General features: G+C 48.4%; 1 protein-coding gene and 1 long non-coding RNA gene across 11 annotated transcripts in view; one reads left to right on the top strand and one right to left on the bottom strand.

Moving 5' to 3' along the window:
- Positions 1–1,586: 1,586 nt before the first annotated feature.
- SYS1 (SYS1 golgi trafficking protein) overlaps positions 1,587–17,473 on the bottom strand; it is a 38,239-nt gene continuing 22,352 nt past the window's right edge. For 3 of the 10 annotated variants that reach the window (XM_042930844.1, XM_042930847.1, XM_042930846.1), the window contains 3 exons: positions 3,988–4,134; positions 3,655–3,792; positions 1,587–2,254 (listed from right to left, as the gene is read on the bottom strand). In XM_042930844.1, the coding sequence (XP_042786778.1) occupies positions 2,049–2,254; positions 3,655–3,792; positions 3,988–4,126 (483 nt within the window). In that variant the 5' untranslated portion in view covers positions 4,127–4,134 and the 3' untranslated portion in view covers positions 1,587–2,048. Of the gene's footprint in view, positions 2,255–3,654; positions 3,793–3,987; positions 4,135–5,835; positions 5,973–6,385; positions 6,725–8,615; positions 8,807–11,372; positions 11,450–17,473 lie in introns of those variants that run through there. The other 7 variants (XM_042930840.1, XM_042930843.1, XM_042930849.1 and 4 more) reach the window with 6 other exon arrangements.
- On the top strand, positions 7,924–10,466 carry LOC122215491. The gene is made up of 3 exons (XR_006200394.1): positions 7,924–8,074; positions 8,586–8,714; positions 10,196–10,466. It is a non-coding gene; the product is annotated as an uncharacterized LOC122215491 (long non-coding RNA).

Below are 17,473 nucleotides of genomic sequence, written 5' to 3' on the forward strand. Positions count from 1 at the left end.
GCTCCCAGTAGGCTATTAAGTCCTTCCTAGCACTGGTCATAATTACAATTTTACATTTGGGCCCCCACTAGACTAGACCCCCATAAAAGCAGCACTGTGGCCCCCCTTTTTTTTATTCTTGCCACTCTACATTCCCAAGTCTATAAGACCCTCAGTGTCTTATACATGTTAAACATTGACATTTAATAAATATTTACTGAATGAATGTCATTTATTTGTTTATACCCTGCCTCAACCCAGTCAAGCTGATCATTATTACCATTATCTCCTGCATGGAGTATTGTGTTAGATGTCTGTCGTGAGCCTCTCTCCTCCTCCGGTATGTTCTTTCCACTGCGGCCAGAATTACCTTTTTAACAAGCAAGTTCAACCACCTGTAATTCTTCATTACTCCCCATAAAGTTCAAATTCGTTAACGTGACCTCTAACATGTAAACTGCCAGTTACCATTCCAAAGACTGTCTTCTTGTTCCTTAGTAACATACCCCTGATTTTAACAAGAGAGTAGTGTGCCCCTACTAAAGGATTATCCTGCCCTCTCCAGTAGCCCTGGTGCTTCTGAGAGGTTTGAAAGGTAGTACAGAAATCAGATGCATTGGTAACTCAGTGACTCGAAAAGGTTACTGTCTTTCCAAACACCAGAATTTTCTTTCTTGTAGATAATGTTGTGTCCCTATGTCTATAAAATATCTGTAAGTGAAACATTTCTCACGTTAGCAAGCTCTGGTCGGTGAGCTGAAAGTGGACATCGCTGGACAGAACTCCCAAGAATGCTTCCTGAAGTGGAAACACACTGCAGGCTGTGCTGTGCCCATCCCCGGTTTTCTCTCCGTCTTTCTGCCAGCTTCAGGGACGTGATGGCTGGCACCGCAGCAACCATCAGACATAAGCTATCAATGAGAATCCCAGCCGTGTGGCTGGGACGGCTGAGAAAAAGAGCCAAAACGGACTCAGACGCCCAAGAACTCTGGAGCAGTCATACAGCCCTGTGCTTTGGGCTTCTTTTCTATAAGGAAAGAAAACTGTAACTTAAGTCTCTGATCTTTTACTAGCAGCCAAACTGAAACTTGATACAGGCTTCAAAGTATTTCATGACTAAGCTTTGTCAGTCTTACCTCTCCCTTCCTCTCATCCTCAAATTCCACAGTTCGGCCAAGCTGAATGTTTCAGTTCCTCGGAGCTGTTTCTCCCCATTTAAAGTCTTCTCAAGCTGCTCTTTCTGCCTGGATTACAGCCCCCATTTGGCAAACTCCCACTCAGCCTCTGGATCTCAGCTTAAAACTCAGCTCTTCAATGACCATACAAGCTATTTTCTGACACCAGAGTCGCTCGCTCATCACGCTGCTTATTACACTGTGAATTGTGGTATTTACCTGATTTTCTCCTCCAGAGACAGTAAACTCCATGCAGGCAGGGATACAGCCTGTCTTGTTCAAAACTGCATTCCAAATGTCTGGCATAGGTATTCAAGAAATACTTCCTGAAGATATAGAGTACATGAGAGATGGGGACATGGTGTTGGCTAGAGAACTGAAAAAATACAGCGGGTTTGATATCTCTGCAGTGTGATAAATGAAGGGGGGTGGTTGGTATATTATTATCTGTTTATTACTTATTCCGTGCCCTGTTCCCAAACAGGGGGTGGGGGAGCAGGGGTACCACCGCACGGGGAGTGCTAGGAGTTCACGTCCACTTAGAGACACTGGTGTAGGAGACTCTATCAGAAGACTGCAGGATAGTCTGGGGGAGGCAGGGGCGCTAGGAAAAGCAGCGGCATCTTGTCCTACCTCATCTTCCATCTCCACGCCTGCAAGCCCTGCCTCAGGAGCAAAGCCAAAAACTGGGGGGGGGGGGGGGTCGCAGCAGGAAAGGTTAGCAGTAAAGCAGGAGGGTTGATTCCCACAGAGGCTCACCATCCCACCATCCTTGCCTCCCCCCAGTGCCTGCTGCAAGTAAAGAGTCCGGTCTTCTCCGCAGGGCTCTGGCTGGGCCTCTCGTCTCCTGTGTGGAAGAGCCAGCCCGCTCAGTCTATACATGGACGCCCACTGCTAGCTGCAAGCTCCAGGCTCTGCCCCCCCATCGGCCCCATCCTCTTCCTCATCAGACTGTGCCAAGGGCGTGTCCGCTCCGCCGTCACTGGGATTTGGGCTGTGCAGGTTGGTGGAGTCGTCAGAAGACGAGGAGGAGGTGCGGGACGCGGTCCTGTCTGGCGTGGCCGTTGGCAGGCCCAGCTCCTCTGGACGGTCGTCCATCCCTGCCCAAAAAGAAGAGTTGGTCAGCGCCACAAACAGGGCTTCAGGGGGCTCTGAGAGATGCTCTGGCCAGCAGGGGCTGAAGCCCAGAGAGGCGCAGAGGCCTCACCAGTCAGCTGAGCCAGTCTGGCAGACAGCCAGGTGTCCTCTCAGGTCCCTTCATTTCACTACGGCATGTATGGGCCCTGCAGTCTGCTCCATGGATTCAAGCGTGCAAACTCCACCTACGCCACCTACTTGATATTGGGTAGCTTTGGGCAAGTCATTTTCCCCCTCAAGGACTCTGAATCTTCTCTGTAAAAATGGGATATGCACCTATATTCCAGAAGGGTTTTGAGGCTGAAATCGAAGAATGATTATAAAATGCCTGGCACGTAGCAGGCCATCAGTAAACAGCAGCAGTTTTAGAGAAAAGAAGAAGCCTGTGTGGTTTCATCTATTAAGTGTCTGAATCTTGATCTCAGCTCAGGTCTCGATCTCAGAGTCATGAGTTCAAGCCCCGCGTTGGGCCCTGCATTAGGCATGAAGCCTACTCTAAAAAAAGAGTATCTATCTTATAAGCTAAACATACGGGCTTTGGAATGAGAAAGCCATGGTTTGAGCTCAGCTTTTCCACTTTCTGGCTGTGTGACAACTTCTAATTTCTTCCTTTATAAAATTAGGATACTACCACCTGCCCTAATAGGATATTATAAGAATTGAGCTAATTTGGCACAGTATTAGCAACTTAAAAAAAAAAAAAAAAAAAAAAAAAAAAAGTGCTCAGTAAATGTTCATATGAAGATGGCTAAAACAGCTTAAGTTGTGTAATATAAAAATTATATTTTACATTATTTTAATTACATGAACTAATTATATTAATTTCACAAATGTAAAATTAACAAAGATTAAGGGGGGGTTGGGGCATTCCCAGAAGTTGTATTTATTTTTTAGATTTATTTATTTATTTTTAGATAGTGTGCGGCACCCAACACATTTAAATCTTTATTTATTTTGAGAGGGAGAGAGAGAGTGTGCAAGAGCATGTATGCGAGAGCCGGGGAAGGGGCAGAGAGGAGAGAGAATCCCAAGCAGGCTCCTTGCGGACAGTGAGGGGCCCAATGGAGCGCTTGATCCCACAAACTATGAGATCATGACCTGAGCCAAAATCGAGAGTCAGATGCCTAACTGACTGAGCCACCCAGGCGTCCCCGCCTCAGAATTTTAGATTGAGGATCTGTCACCCGGTTCCCCTCAGAGTCAACGTCCCTAAAATCAGAACAGACAGCTGTTTTACTGGTAGAAACACCCACTTCCAGGCCCTACGTGTATATTTCCCCGGTCCCGCTTGCAGCCTCATTTCAGAGCCTGACGCCTGTTTCTGGCTAACTGGTGCCCAAGTCCCCAAAGCCAAGGGGCATACCAGATGTCTGGGGGGTTGGTGGAGGGTCTTCGCAAGGCAAGAACACATCTGCTCCATCTTGGTCCCCAAGGTCAATAAGTTCTACCTGCTCCAGGGCATCCACATTCACTTCCATGGATGAGATACTACCTATGGGGGCTGCAGATCAAGAAGGGGGCAGGTCAGGAGGATGCGGGCCAGAGCCCGTAGGATGGTCAGAGATATGTGTCAGGTCTAGAGACAGAAGTTTCGAGGGCCAACAAAATGGGGGGATGAGGCTCCCATACTTCAGGACGTACAAGACGTGCCTCCCCTACCCCACCCCAGTCCCTCTCCCCAGGACTCAGAGCTTACGTCTCTGCGACTCGAGATGCAGGTGGGACAGGGGGAAGACAAACTCTGTCTCTGGCTGTAAAATGTCCTCAAAGAATTTCTGCCGCTCCCGAAGGCGGAGCTGCTGGCGCTCCAGGGCTGCCCGGGGATTTGGGTCCATGTCAGCTCCTGGAAGGTGGAAAAGCAAGTACAGCTATGAAATTGAGAGGGAAGGGGTGGGGGGGAGGCTGGGCCTGGGGAGCATGGGGAGCTCCGCTGCAGCTGGCATCCCAGCCGTGGGGCCTCCAGGTGCAGCCTGGACACCTCTGGTCTTGGCTACCTCCTTCCCTTCCTTGAAACAAAGTCCGTTACCACAAAGTCCATTACCACAAGTCTCCTAAAGCGACAGCGCTGATCCTGGCTCCACAAAGGGGATGCCGGTTCCAGGCACGGCAAGAGAAGCTCCTCTGTATTCAGGGAATGGGGCCGATGGCCAAGACTCAGTATCATGCCCTCGTGAGAGGACTGGTCCAGCCCAAATGGGGGAGGCACTTTTAATGGACCCGGCCTCCCCTCAGAAGGCCAGGGAAGGGGGTGGGCTGGGGATCTCAGGGTGGAAGGTCATCTTCCTCTAATGCTGCAACTCTGGTTCATGCCCTGCCTTCAAAACCCAGACAAAGGCTAAAGCACCTCCTCCCCACCATACTCCCCATCACCACCATCCCCTCCAAACCCTGCTCTGAAGTCACAGATCTGACTTCCAGACTTGGCTCTGTCCCTAAGGAAATCATCTTTCCAGCCTCGGTCTCCCCATCTGAAAATGGCCTAATAGTCCTACATGCCTCAAATGGGAGAGGCTGCGGGTGCAGGTGCCCCGTAAAATGTAAAGCCCGCATACTACACTATCCGGAGGCCGCCCATCTCTTCTCCGCATTCCCCAGCTCGTTATTTGGGCGCCTCTCCTCTGACATCTCAGTCTTACATCCCTACTAGTCAGAGTAGCAATTGGAAGGGCGGGGCCTGGGTCCAATTCAGGGCCCCCGGACCCCCAATGCTGAGAGCTTTCCAGAATACCAGAACTCTGGGCCAGCCCAGGCTGTACACGTTCACTCCCATTTGCTCGTCCCTCTGAGCCCATCACCGGAGGCAAGAGCTTGAGGACCAGCTCATCATCCTCTGCAGCCTGCCTCCTCGACTCATCTGGAATCAGTGTCCGAGACCCCGGCCAGCTCCACAGGCGCTGCTGCGGGCCGCGAGGGGCCCAAACCCAAGCGGGCCAGCCAGGGCCAAAGGCAGTGTGCGGGACCGGGTGGCCGCCGGCTGGCAGCGGGGGGAGGGAGGCGCTGACGCCGATTCCTAGGAAAAGCTTTCCGAGCTGCCGCCCAGGTCACAGCGCTAAAAATACCCGGGGCCCCTGGGGCCGTCTGCTCCAGCGGCCGGGTGGAGGGGGGGGGGGGGCAGGGGAAGGAGAGAACGAGGGTGGGGGCGCCCACGGGCTGGGGGCGCGGGAGCTCCCCCTTCCCCCTCCCCCAGCCCCATCCTTCTCCCGAGACCCAAGGAGCTGCCCCCAGGGGGCATCGGAGCTAGGGCCAGGGAGAGAAAAGGAGTTGTTTACGAGACGAAAGGTGCTGGGAGAAGGGAGTCCAGGTCTGGGGAGCCCGGGGTGCCCGTGAAAGGCAGAGCGCCCTCCGGGTCTCCGCTCCACCCGCCCTTGAGTCCGCAGGAGCTAGAGAATTCCCTAAAAAGGGCCGGGGCGCGCCCGCCGGTGGGCGGGCGGTGAGGGGTGGGGGTGGAGAGGAGGCCGAGGGCCCCGGGGCGTCCAGTTCGTGCCGCCGGCCCCCGGCCCCCGGCCAGCCCGTCGCCCCTGCGCCCCTGCCGCAGAGCCCCTACCTGCAGCGCCCCGCGCCCCCGCTGCCTCGGTGGCTGGGCTCCGGCGAGACGGCTGCGGGGGCGTGGGAGCGAGACGCGCCGGCCGGGGTGGGGCTGCGCTGCCGGGGCTCCCGCGGGACGGCCGGGCCCTGGGAGCCGGGAACGAGGAAGCGGCGGGCGGCGGAAGTGGGGGAGGGGTGGCGACGGGCACCCGCGCTCGCCTCCCTCCCGGCCGCCGCGGGGAGCCCCCTCGGGCGCGGCCGCTCGCACTTCCAGGCCGGGCGAAAAGTTCCCCGCGCGCATCCTTGCCCCGCGGCCGGCCACGCTCGTCTGCACTCCGCCCGCAGCCCGCCCGCAACCCGCCGCCCGGGCGCTGGGCTCCGCACGCTCCGTTCCACTTGCTGCGCCGCGCCCCGGCGGCGCAGCCCCGCCGCGGGGACACGCGCGGGTTCTCGGCCCACGCGCACTTGCTGCTGGCGACTCGTGGGCAGCCCCGCCGGAACGCACCCGCACCCCGGGCGAGAAGGCGCACGCGGGGAAAGGGGCCCGGCGGAGCCGGGAGGGCACTGACCCGGTGCCGCGACTCAGGGCAGGTGCGCCGCGGCGGAGGGCCTCCTGAACCTGGGACTCACCCGGCAGCCCCCGGTTCTGGATCCGGGACCGGACCGAGCCGCCGCCCAGCCTTCCAGCGCACTGGGCGGGGTGGGCGCCGGGACGGGGCGGGTCAGGGCTGCAGGGGTGGGCCGCAGCGCCGCGCCCCGAGACGCCGGCGAGAAGCCAAGCCCTCCAGGGCGCGAACAGGGGCGCTGTGCATCCGGGCTGGCGGGGGTGGAGGGGCAACGCGCACACTGAGGGAGGAGAGGAGAAGGGCTTGCCCCCCTCGCCGCGCCTCCTGCTCAGACCAGCGCCAGAAGTGTCCAATCTGCTTAACTCCTGGACTGAGACTCTTGCCCATTCTCTTCCTCCTCCCTCCCTCCCCCCATCCCCTTGTGCTCGTGCTCGCAGCTCCAGAAGCCTCGGGGACGGGACGGGACGGGACGGGACCGGGTCGGGGGTGTCTGTCGGGGATGCTTCTGCCGTGGGGTCATTCGTTCATTCACTCAACAAACATCCGCGAGCAAGCCAGGAACTAGGAGTCATCCTTGGCACCTCTCTGTCCTGCGCTAAATACACCTCCATTTCCTGTCGATTCTCCTTCCTGAATAACTTTCCAATCCACCAACCCTCTCCATTTCCACCACCATCTCTCCCTTGGCTCTTCCAGTAGCCTTCTATCTGGGTACCCTGTACTCGCTCGGCCCGGCTACACTCCATCCCCGCCCCCCGCCCCAGTCGTCAGCCATCATTTCAAACCGCCAACTCTGGTGTGCCGCCCCCTGCTTAAATCCCTCCATTGTTAGAATAAAATCTAGGTGCTGATATCTGAGCCGAATCTTGAAGAAATGAGTTCAACAAGCAGAGAAGAGGGGCGGGGGTGGGGTGGGGAGGGGCATGTGCAAAGAGAGGGATGGAGTCGTGATACATTCGGGTTTCCCTGTCGGGGACCAGCGCTCTGTACAAGTACCTGAGCGCTGTTGCTTCTCTTGTTAGTGGGATCCCAAAACCCTGGGAGAAACACAGCCGGCGGCTTTCCCACTATTTTATAAGCAAGGAAACTAGTTTATGGGAGGCACGTGGTTAAGGACACAGGCGTGGTCGTCAGACCCTCCTGGGTTGCAAACCTAGCTCTCCATCTAGCTGGTTGTATAAACACTTAATTTCTCTGTTCTTTGATTTCCTTGCTTATTAGGTAGGAATAATTAATCCCTACTACCTATGAGGTAATTCGTATAAAATGCTTAGTACCGGACGTGGGCACTTTGGAGATGCTTAATAAACATTAAGTGTTTTGATGGTAATGGGTTCTGAGAAAGGGAGGAAACTGCTTTCTTCCACGAATTTCTGTAATTATAGGAAGTACACCCTAATAGTTAACACTTCTTCAGAACTTATATATCTGTTGCTGTTCTAAGTGTTTTGCCTATATTTATTAGCTCTTTTAATCCTCTTAACAATCTTGTGAGGTAAGTACTATTATTATTATTTCCATTTTCCAGATGAAAACTGAGGTACAGAGAGGTCAAGGAACTTGTCCAAGGCCATACAGCAAATAAATCATGGATTTTGAATCCAGATAGGCTGCTCCAGAGACTATGGTTACAACTGCTTGCCCCAGCCTGTTCCCCTTCAGTCCTGTTGCAGTTTTCATCTTCCAAGAAAGGTCTCAGTCAATTTGATTCTTATTCCTCATTCATGGGTGGAGTAGACACTCGGTCCCATTTCCTAGCACAGAGGAATGAGGCCAACTTGGAGTGTGGTGGGTGAGAGCTCAACTCCCAAAGCCGCTTCCCCCCTTTCCAGGCTTATTCCTGGGAACAGGACTCCATGAATTGTTTTGAGCTGTCCCCAAGATGGTGACAGATCTGGAACCTCTGTCTCTTCTCTTTGCCAGATAGTTGCCTCATAAAGGGGTAGAGAGGGGAAAGCGTCCAAGCTAGAGAGAATTCAGGGGACTAAGCCGGAAGGGTGCCAGCCCAGAGAAGGAGCCAGGCAGCGGACCCAGGAGCAGATGGCCAAAGGGGGTAAAAGGAGCCGTGGGAAAGTAGATGGCCAAGACTTCAGGCTCCACGCAGGATGTAGAGAGCTGGGGACAGCAACATGACCACACTAATCACAATTTTTAAAAATTGTTAGGTAGTCTATAAAATTACAGCTTTTGTCAAACCCATCAGAGAGCTGAGTTTGCAGAGCAACCAATTAACCTGAATTCCAAAGAAGGACGGGAGCCTCCAAGAAGAAATGGGGCACAGGCGCTGGCACGCTTGTGAAGCAGGAGGAAGACGGGGACTCCATTCAGACAGGTAAGAGTTCATTTCCTTCCTAGATGCAGGTTGCTCGCCGGTATCATATTCTTTCTGCCTCCAGAAAGATCTACATAAACAAGTAAAGATCTCTGGAAATGGACAGAATGAAGGTAAATATAAGAGACATTTTTCTGTGTTTAATCACCTTAAAAGACAATTGACTAAAGCAAAAGAGTGGCAATACACTCCTCTTTTGCTTTCGAAGTCATGGGGATGTAAAGTCTGGAGTAGGGAATATAGCCAATAACTATGTGGTGAGAGGTGATAAGTACACTTACTGTGGTGAGCATTTTGTAATGTATATAATTGCTGAATGACTATGTTATACACCTGAAATTAATATAAAATTATGTCACTACATTTAAAAAAATGTATTTTAGAGAGAGAGAGAGCACAAGTGGGGGAGAGGGGCAGGGAGAGAGAGAGAGAGAGAAAGGGAGAGAGAAAGAGAAAGAGAGAGGAAATCTTAAGCAGGCTCCATGCTGACTGTGGGGCTCGATCCCACAACCCTGGGATCATGACCTGAGCCGAAATCAAGAGTCTGACACTCAACCGACTGAGCTACACAGGTGCCCCTGTATGTCACAACACTTCAATTTTTAAAACAGCAGCAGTACGTTGTGGGTATATAGCATATATAAAAGTTAAATTATGACAATAACAATAGTTAAAATGATGGGATGAGTAATTGGAAGTATACTATTTAAGGACCCTCTGCTGTATAAGTGGTATGACATTATTTGAAGATTGCCTTTGGTTAATTGAAGACATACACCATATATGCAAGGGGAACCACTAAAAAAATTTTTTTAAGAGGTATAAATAACAAGCCATTATGAAGATAAAGTGAAATAATAAAAATATTGGGAGCCAGGGTATCTGGGTGGCTCACTCGGTTAAGCGTCCGACTTTGGCTCAGGTCATGATCTCGTGTTTCTTGAGTTCGGGCCCACATCGAGCTCTGTGCTGACAGCTCAGAACCTGGAGTCTGCTTTGCATTCTGTGTCTCCCTCTCTCTGTGCTCCTCCCCTGCTCTCTCTCTCTCTCTCTCTCAAAAATAAATAAAATATTTAAAAAAAAATTTTTTTTAAATATTGGGAGGCATTCTCCCTGACCCTTTTGGTGTTCAACGTGTCTTGTTGACTATGTCAAGATTGCAAGGATTTGACTTCTCTTCTGCACCCTTGCTTAGGATTGATAATTGTTAATAGAGCTTGAGAGACCAGATCATGTCTTTCTCAGACCAAGGCAGGTTTGCTTACTGCTTGCTATAGAAGTTCTGGGCCTGGTTCCCCAGCCACAGGGTAAAGCCACTATGTGTGTGCTATGCATCTGGGACCACCATATCAGTTATTGGACCTGGGGCCAAGTGAACCACAGACAGACAGCTATGCTCCTGTTCATGTTGTTTGGTGTACTATGAGTAATGTTTCAATCAAATGGAATAAGTCTTATTGTCTATTTTTGGTACCCAATAGGTTGATGTTTTTCCCTGAAGAAATGTAATTAATCCAAAGTAAGGAAAAAAAATGAGAAAAAAATGGATGGAAATATAAAACAAATATGTAAGATTTTAATCCAATTGCCAATGAAAGAACCAATTAAAGGACAGACTAGTACATTTGGAAATAAAGCAAAAGGCAATAATGTGCTGTCTATAGAAACCGAATTTAACTATAAAGAAACATGTACGTTAAAAGTAAATGGATGGAAGGACACCTGGATGGCTCACTCGGTTAAGCACCCGACTTTGGCTCAGATCATGATCTCGTGGTTCATGAGTTTGGGCCCCACATTGGGCTCTGTGCTGACAGCTCAGAGCCCGAAGCCTGCTTCGGATTCTGTGTCTCCCTCTCTTTCTGCCCCTCCCACTCACACTCTATCCCTCTCTCTCAAAAATAAATAAATTAATTAATTAAAAATTAAAAAAAAAAAAGTAAATGGATGGAATGAGATGTACCACACAAACAGTAATCAAATCAAACTGGAGTGGCAGTATTCATAGCAGACAAATATAAACCTTCAAAAAGACTATCAGCAGTGATGGAAGAGGGATAGTGATAACAATAAAAAGTTCAATTCACCAAAAAGACTTCACTATTATAATGCGAATACATCTAATAACAGAGTTTCAAAAACAGATGAAGTAAAAACCAATAGACCTAAAATAGAAAGAGAAAAATCTATATTTCAGTTCGAGAATTCAATACTGCTCTCTCAGTAATCAATAAAACAAGTAGGAGAAAAAAGGAAGGAGGTAGAAAACCTGAACGCTATCAACTGACTTGTTCCGACTGCCACGTTGCTAACACTTTAACCCGACAACAGCAGGATAAGGATTCTTGCAACTGCACATAAAGCATTCACCAAGCTGCATCATAGCCTGGGCCACCAAACGAACCTCAACAAATTTAAAAGAATCTAAATCAGACAAAATGTTTTATGACTATACAAGAATTAAAATGTAACCAATAAAGGCATCTGGGAGACACCCCCAATCCTTGGGAATAAAACAGGACACTTCAAAAAAAACCGAGAGTCAAAGGTGAACTCCAAAAGGAAATGAGAAGAATATCTTGAATTGAATGAAAACTGAAACGCAGCTGCCTGCCACCAAAGGCCCCCCGGTGCTCCCTGCCTTTCCTTTATTCTTACCTTTGTGTAGTCCTCTGCTACACTGTATCGAGGCGACTCTCCATACAGTCACAAACGGTGGTGGATCCCGTCCAAAACTAGGATTGAAAAAACAAAAGACCACAGCTCCCGTCTCGGGTGTGTGTCCTCTGTTGCTTGGCTCGCTCGCTCTGGAGGAAGCACCCTACTGTGTCATCAACAGCCATGCAGACAGGCCTACCTGGCATGGCACTGAAGATTCCAGCCGACGGCCAGGAAGAACAGAGACCGGCCGGCAACCGCATGCGGGCGCAGGGAAACGGAACCGCCGGGCCCGGTGGAGCGTCGAGAGAGTGGACTGCGGTCCTGGCCGGGGGCTTGACGGCCACCTCGAGAGATGCTGAGACATCACCACCTCAGCTAGAGCACTCCTGGATTCCTGATGCCCCAATCCCCTGACATAATAAATCCCTCTTGTATTAAACTGCTACACTCAAGACTAGTTTGCCATGCAGCAGGAGACAGGGCCTAGACTTTGGTACTGCGGGAGAGTGCTGCTGTGTCAGCTCCGAAATGTGGCAGTGGCGTTAGCACTCACCACAAATTGATGAGACTGAAACGCTGTTAATAGAAGCCTCGGGCCTTTGAGAAAAAGGCAGGGCCGACAGCAAAGTGGGTAAATGCTATTGGGAACTGGGGAACTGGGGAACTGGGGGAGAGGAAGCCGGTTATGTCCTAGCACAGAGGTTAGCAGCCCCGTCGCCTGCAGTACAGTGGGCAGCAGAAAGTACCCCTGATGAGCTGGGTGGTCTAGCTGAGGACATTTCCCAGGAAGGCGTCAAAGGCGCCACCTGGTCTCTTCTCGCTGCTGACAGTAAAATGCCAGCAGAGAGGGCGGAACTAAGGCAGCAGCTCCCGAGTGACAGCGAGGTGGCCTCCCGCGGGGCATTTGGCAATGTCTGGAGACATTTTTGGTCCTCGAAACTAGAGAGGTTGCTCTTGGCATCCAGTCAGTAGAGGCCAGGGATGCTGGTAAATAGCGTCTAATTGCAAGACAGACCCCTCTCCCTACCTCCCCCCGCACAAAGATGCATTCTGCCCAGAATATCAGTAGTGCTGAGGCTGAGAAACCCTGAGCCAAAGGGAAGCAGTGGTAAATATAAAAGAGCCAGAACTTCATGGTAGGAAATTCGCAGCCTCTCCAAACGGCAAATGATAGTCACAGTAAGAAGTGCTTTCCTCGCAAAGCTCAAATAATCCAGGGCATTGAAAACCTTAAAAAACAAAAACAAAAACAAACGAACAAAAAACCCCACCATGGTCCAAAAATGAAACTGAGGTTTTGACTGTTAAGATCTTGAGTTCACATCTCAGGAAGACGAAAGGCAACGCCTCAGAGTACTATTCAGTCAGATAAAAGACCTCTAAGATTATAGGTGTGCTTTACAGATCCTCTAAATCAAACAATAGAGATTCTAGAAAGCTGAAGGGTGTTGTCCCTTAGCCATTTCAGCAGAAGCCTAATGCAGAGAAGGGCTTATCTCAAAGAAATTGTGGGCATGGCTTTTGTCTAGCCAAGTGGACCCGGATAAGATTCAGAGTGACCTACAAGTTCTTAGAGGGATAAAAAATCCAGAAACATCTCCAGTTTGGATTTATAAGAATGAAGAGGGCATAAAATAAAAAGAGGACTTTGGGCTCTGAATAAAATGGAGTAGATGCATTCCTCTCTTTCCTTCCCACAAGTACAGGTTAAAATGCTGGACATTTTATCTCAAACAAACATAAGAAGGCAGATCAACCAGGACTCCTCCCCACCCTGCCCCCCAGTAGGCTTTCTTTTTGCTAGGGTCTAGAGAAGCCTGCAACCTGGAAATGCCAACAAGGCACAGATTAAAGTCGCCTCCATGAAAAGCCTGTTTTCTCTTGTCAAAGGACTGAGAAAGGGGCACCCTAGCAAGACAGAAATCTTCTGACATTAAATGGCCCACTCCAGCAAAATACTAGAGGAAAAGGCACTCCTAGCCTCCACCTGCAGACAGAGGGGGACAGCCTAGACTTCAATGTTTATCTTGTAACAGAGGTTACAGGGCACCTCCCCCACTTCACCTCCAAGCGGTGTTGGTGGGGGGAGCCTTCATCATTGCCCAACAGTAACAAGTACCTCTCTCCAAGTACCCTTCCCCATTTCCATGGTGTCAGAGGAGGCCATGGGGGGAGCTACACTACCATCCCCATCCAGCAATGATGAGGCCCCACTCCCTTCCCCCAATGTAAAGGAGGCTCAGTATGGAATCTAGATGTCCACCTCTGCCCAGCAGTAATGAGGCAACCCTACCCTACCCTTCCCCTACTGGGTGGTGTCAGGGGGGTCATGTGGGTAGTGCGGGTTTTCACTCTCATCTGGTGGTAAAGAGTTGGTATCACTGGACCAGGTCATCCGAGGCCTTCTAAAACAGAAGGTTTAAATGAAATCCAGAGTCTCATAACATACTTTCCAAAATGTCCAGGTTATAACTGTAAATAATTCATCATACATAGAACTGGGAAAATCTCAATTTGGATAAGAAAAGACAATCAACAGATACCAACAGATCAGTGTTGCTGGATTTATCTATGATTTTAAGACAGTCACTATAAAAATGCTTCAACAAGTTGGGGCACTTGGGTGGCTCAATCGGTTAAGCGTCCAACTTTGGCTCAGGTCATGATCTCGCAGTTTGTGAGTTCAAGCTCTGCCTTGGGTTTTCTGCTTGTCAGCACAAAGCCCGCTTTAGATCCTCTGTCCCCTTCTCTGCCCCTCACTCACTGTGCTCTCTCTCTCAAAAACAAATATTTTTTAAAAAGCTTCAACAAGCAATTACAAACATTCTTCAAATAAATGAAAACAAACATCAGGGAGGGGCATCTGAGTGGCTCAGTTGGTTAAACTTCCAGCTCTTGGTTTTGGCTCAGGTCATGATCTCAGTTTGTGAGTTCGGGCCCTAAGACAGGCTCTGTGCTGACAGTGCAGAGCCTGCTTGGAATTTTCTCTCTCTCCTCTTCCTCTCTCTCTCTTTCTCTCTCTCTCAAAATAAATAAGTAAAAAGTTTTTAAAAATTATTTTTAAAAATCTCAGAAAAAGAAATAGAAGACACAAAGAAAATAGAAATGTTAGAACTGAAGAAAAAAATTACTGTGCTGGGTTGAATCGTGTTCTCCAAAATACCCAATATTACAGAATGTGACCTTATTTGGAAATAGAGTCTCTGCAGAAATAATTAGTTAAAATGAGGTCAAACTGGAGTAGTGTGGGCACTAAATCCAATAACTGGCGTCCATTATAAGACAATGTGAAAACACAGAAAGAGACCCAGAGGAGACCACCATGTGAAGATGGACGCAAATACTGGGATGATGGGTCGATAAGCCAAGGAGCACCCAGGATGCCTGGTGATCACCAGGAGCCAGGGGAGAGGCATGGGACAGGTTCTCCCTTGGAGCCTCCAGAAGGAACCACCACCTTGGGTTTTGGACTCTTGGCCTCCAGTACTGTGTGAAAATAAACTTGTTGTTTTAAGCCATCAAGTTTGTGGTCATTTGTTACAGCAGGCAGGCCTGGGAAACTAATACAGAAACCAAAATGTAAAATAAAACCACCTCACTGGGTAGGCTCAATAGAAGGATGGAGATAATGTTTGAAAGGACAGGTGCATTTGAAGATAGAACAGTAGAAATGATCCAATCTGAAAGAGAGGGAAAATTATATTTAACAAGGATAAAGAGCAAGAACAGAGCTTCAGAAACCTGTGAGACAGTAACAAAAGATTTAACATTTGTGTTACGGGAGTCCCAGGTGGAGAGGAAAAGGAAGTGAAGCTGAAAAAACATTCCAGAAAAGAATGGCTGAAAGTTTCCCAAGTTCGACAAAGACCTGAACATACAGATTCAAGAAGCCGACTGAATCTCCAGCATAAGCCCAAATAAATCCATGATTACACACAACATAATCAAACTTCTGAAAACTCAAGTCAAAGAAAGAATCGTGAAGGCAGTCAGAGAGAAATGACACCTTTCCTGTGGGGGAACAACAGTTCAGTTGCAGCAGATTTGAGCTGCCAGAAAGAAGTGGGACAGCATTCAAGGAGCAAAGGAAAATACGGTCAGTCCAGAGTGCCTGACAAAGATTCTCTCCTTGACCAAACTCTAGCTGGGCTCCTCTGAGCCCTCTTTTCAACATGGCCTTAAACTTGGTCTATACAGACTTGAACAAACACTAACATAGTTTCTAACAACTCAAGGCTGAATCCCTAGGATGACCCCAGACCCCTTAAAGTGCCTACCTGAGAAAACTCAAGGCTGCCAAATGAATTTACTGTTTGCTCTAGCCAACGCCCCCCCTCCCAATATAGGGCCCTGTCTCCCAACAGCAAGATATGCATCTTTCGTGGAAGTGTAGGAGCCTAACTTCAATAGTGTCAGTTAGCAAACCTAGATAGGTCTCACATGGACCAATACCCCCTTTATGCTTTTTGTAAATTTTCACTTCCTTGGCTCTACAGAGCCCCCACTTACCCCCATTCCCTATTCCTGAATTCAAGATGCCAAGTTGTCTATACAAATAAAAGCTGAATTCAGTTCACACTGGATTCTTTTCCCTATTACAAGAGTATAGTCATGATCAAAATCTATCCTTTCTACTTTAGCTAATTTGTTTATCTCTGACATGCTATACCCAGAAAGAAGACCATTTAGGACTGAAGATGAAATTAAGACATTCTCAAATAAAAGAAACACTAAGAGTATCTGTTGTCTGAAGACCTACCCTAAAAGAATGGCCGACACAGTTGGTAGAGTGTGTGACTGGATCTTGGGGTTGTGAGTTCGAGCCCCACGCTGGGTGTAGAGGTTACTTTTAAAAAATCGCTGAAGGAAGTTCTTCAAACATAAAGGAAATGGTAAAAGAAGGAAACTTAAAACATCAAGAATGAAGAAAGATAAATGAAAAGAATGGAAATACAGGTAAATGTAATAGACCATCCTTCCCCACTGGTGTTTTCTAAATTATACTCAATGGCCAAAGTATAAATTATAACATATAACATTGTCTGATGTGGTTCTCAGTGTATGTAGAGGAAATATGTAAGACATTATAAAATGGAAAGTAAAGATCTAAACAGAAGGCTTCTGTACCTCACTTGGAAGTGGCAAAATGTCGATACTGTGACTCATGTAGACTGTGATAAATTATGAATGTATGATGAAACCCCAGAGCAGTCACTAAAAACTCTGCACAAAGAGATACACTTGAAAACACCATAGATAAATAAAAAATGGAATCCTAAAAGATGTTCAAGTAACACAAGAAGGGTGGAAAAACAGAACAGAGGAATGAAAAATAGAGGGAACCAACAGAAAATAAAATGGCAAATGGAAACACTAAGACATAAATAATTACATCAACTGGAAATGGCCTAAATAAGTCATTTAAAAGTGAGAGATCTGAAAAACAGAATACAGAAATGTGACCCAGCTATAAGCCATCAGCAAGAAATTCACTTCAAATATAATGACATAGGTAGGTTGAAAGTAAAAGGATGTAAAAGAAATATGCCATACAAACATTAATCAAAAGACAGCAGAGCCTGCCATCTTAATATTAGGTAATAGCAGATAAAAGAAAATCACCCGGAAAAGAAGTTACATTACATAATGATAGCAGGGTCAAACCAGGAGGAAGACAAAGTAATCCTAAACATATAGGCACTAAACTGATAAAACCCAAAGGAGAAACAGGCAAATACACTATCAGAGTTGGAGACTTCCACACATCTCTGAACAACTGATAGAAATACTAGGCAGAAAAACAACAGGATCTGTAAGAACTTAACAAAACCATCAGCCAAAAGGATCTAACTGACATTTAGAGACTACTCCATCCAACAACAGAAAGATACACATTCTTTTCAAGTGCCCATGGAATATCCGCCCCAATAGACAATACCCTAAGTAAAAAATCAAAACACCAAACCACACACAACCTCAAGAGATTTCAAAGATTGAAAGAGATTTAAAATTATACAGTGAGTATTCCCTTGACCACAGTGGAATCAAATAGGTCCAAGTTAGCAACAGAAAGGTGACAGGAAAAATCTCCAAACACA

This window comes from Panthera leo, chromosome A3 (assembly GCF_018350215.1).
Source record: "Panthera leo isolate Ple1 chromosome A3, P.leo_Ple1_pat1.1, whole genome shotgun sequence".
In the NCBI taxonomy this organism is placed as follows: Eukaryota; Metazoa; Chordata; class Mammalia; order Carnivora; family Felidae; genus Panthera; species Panthera leo.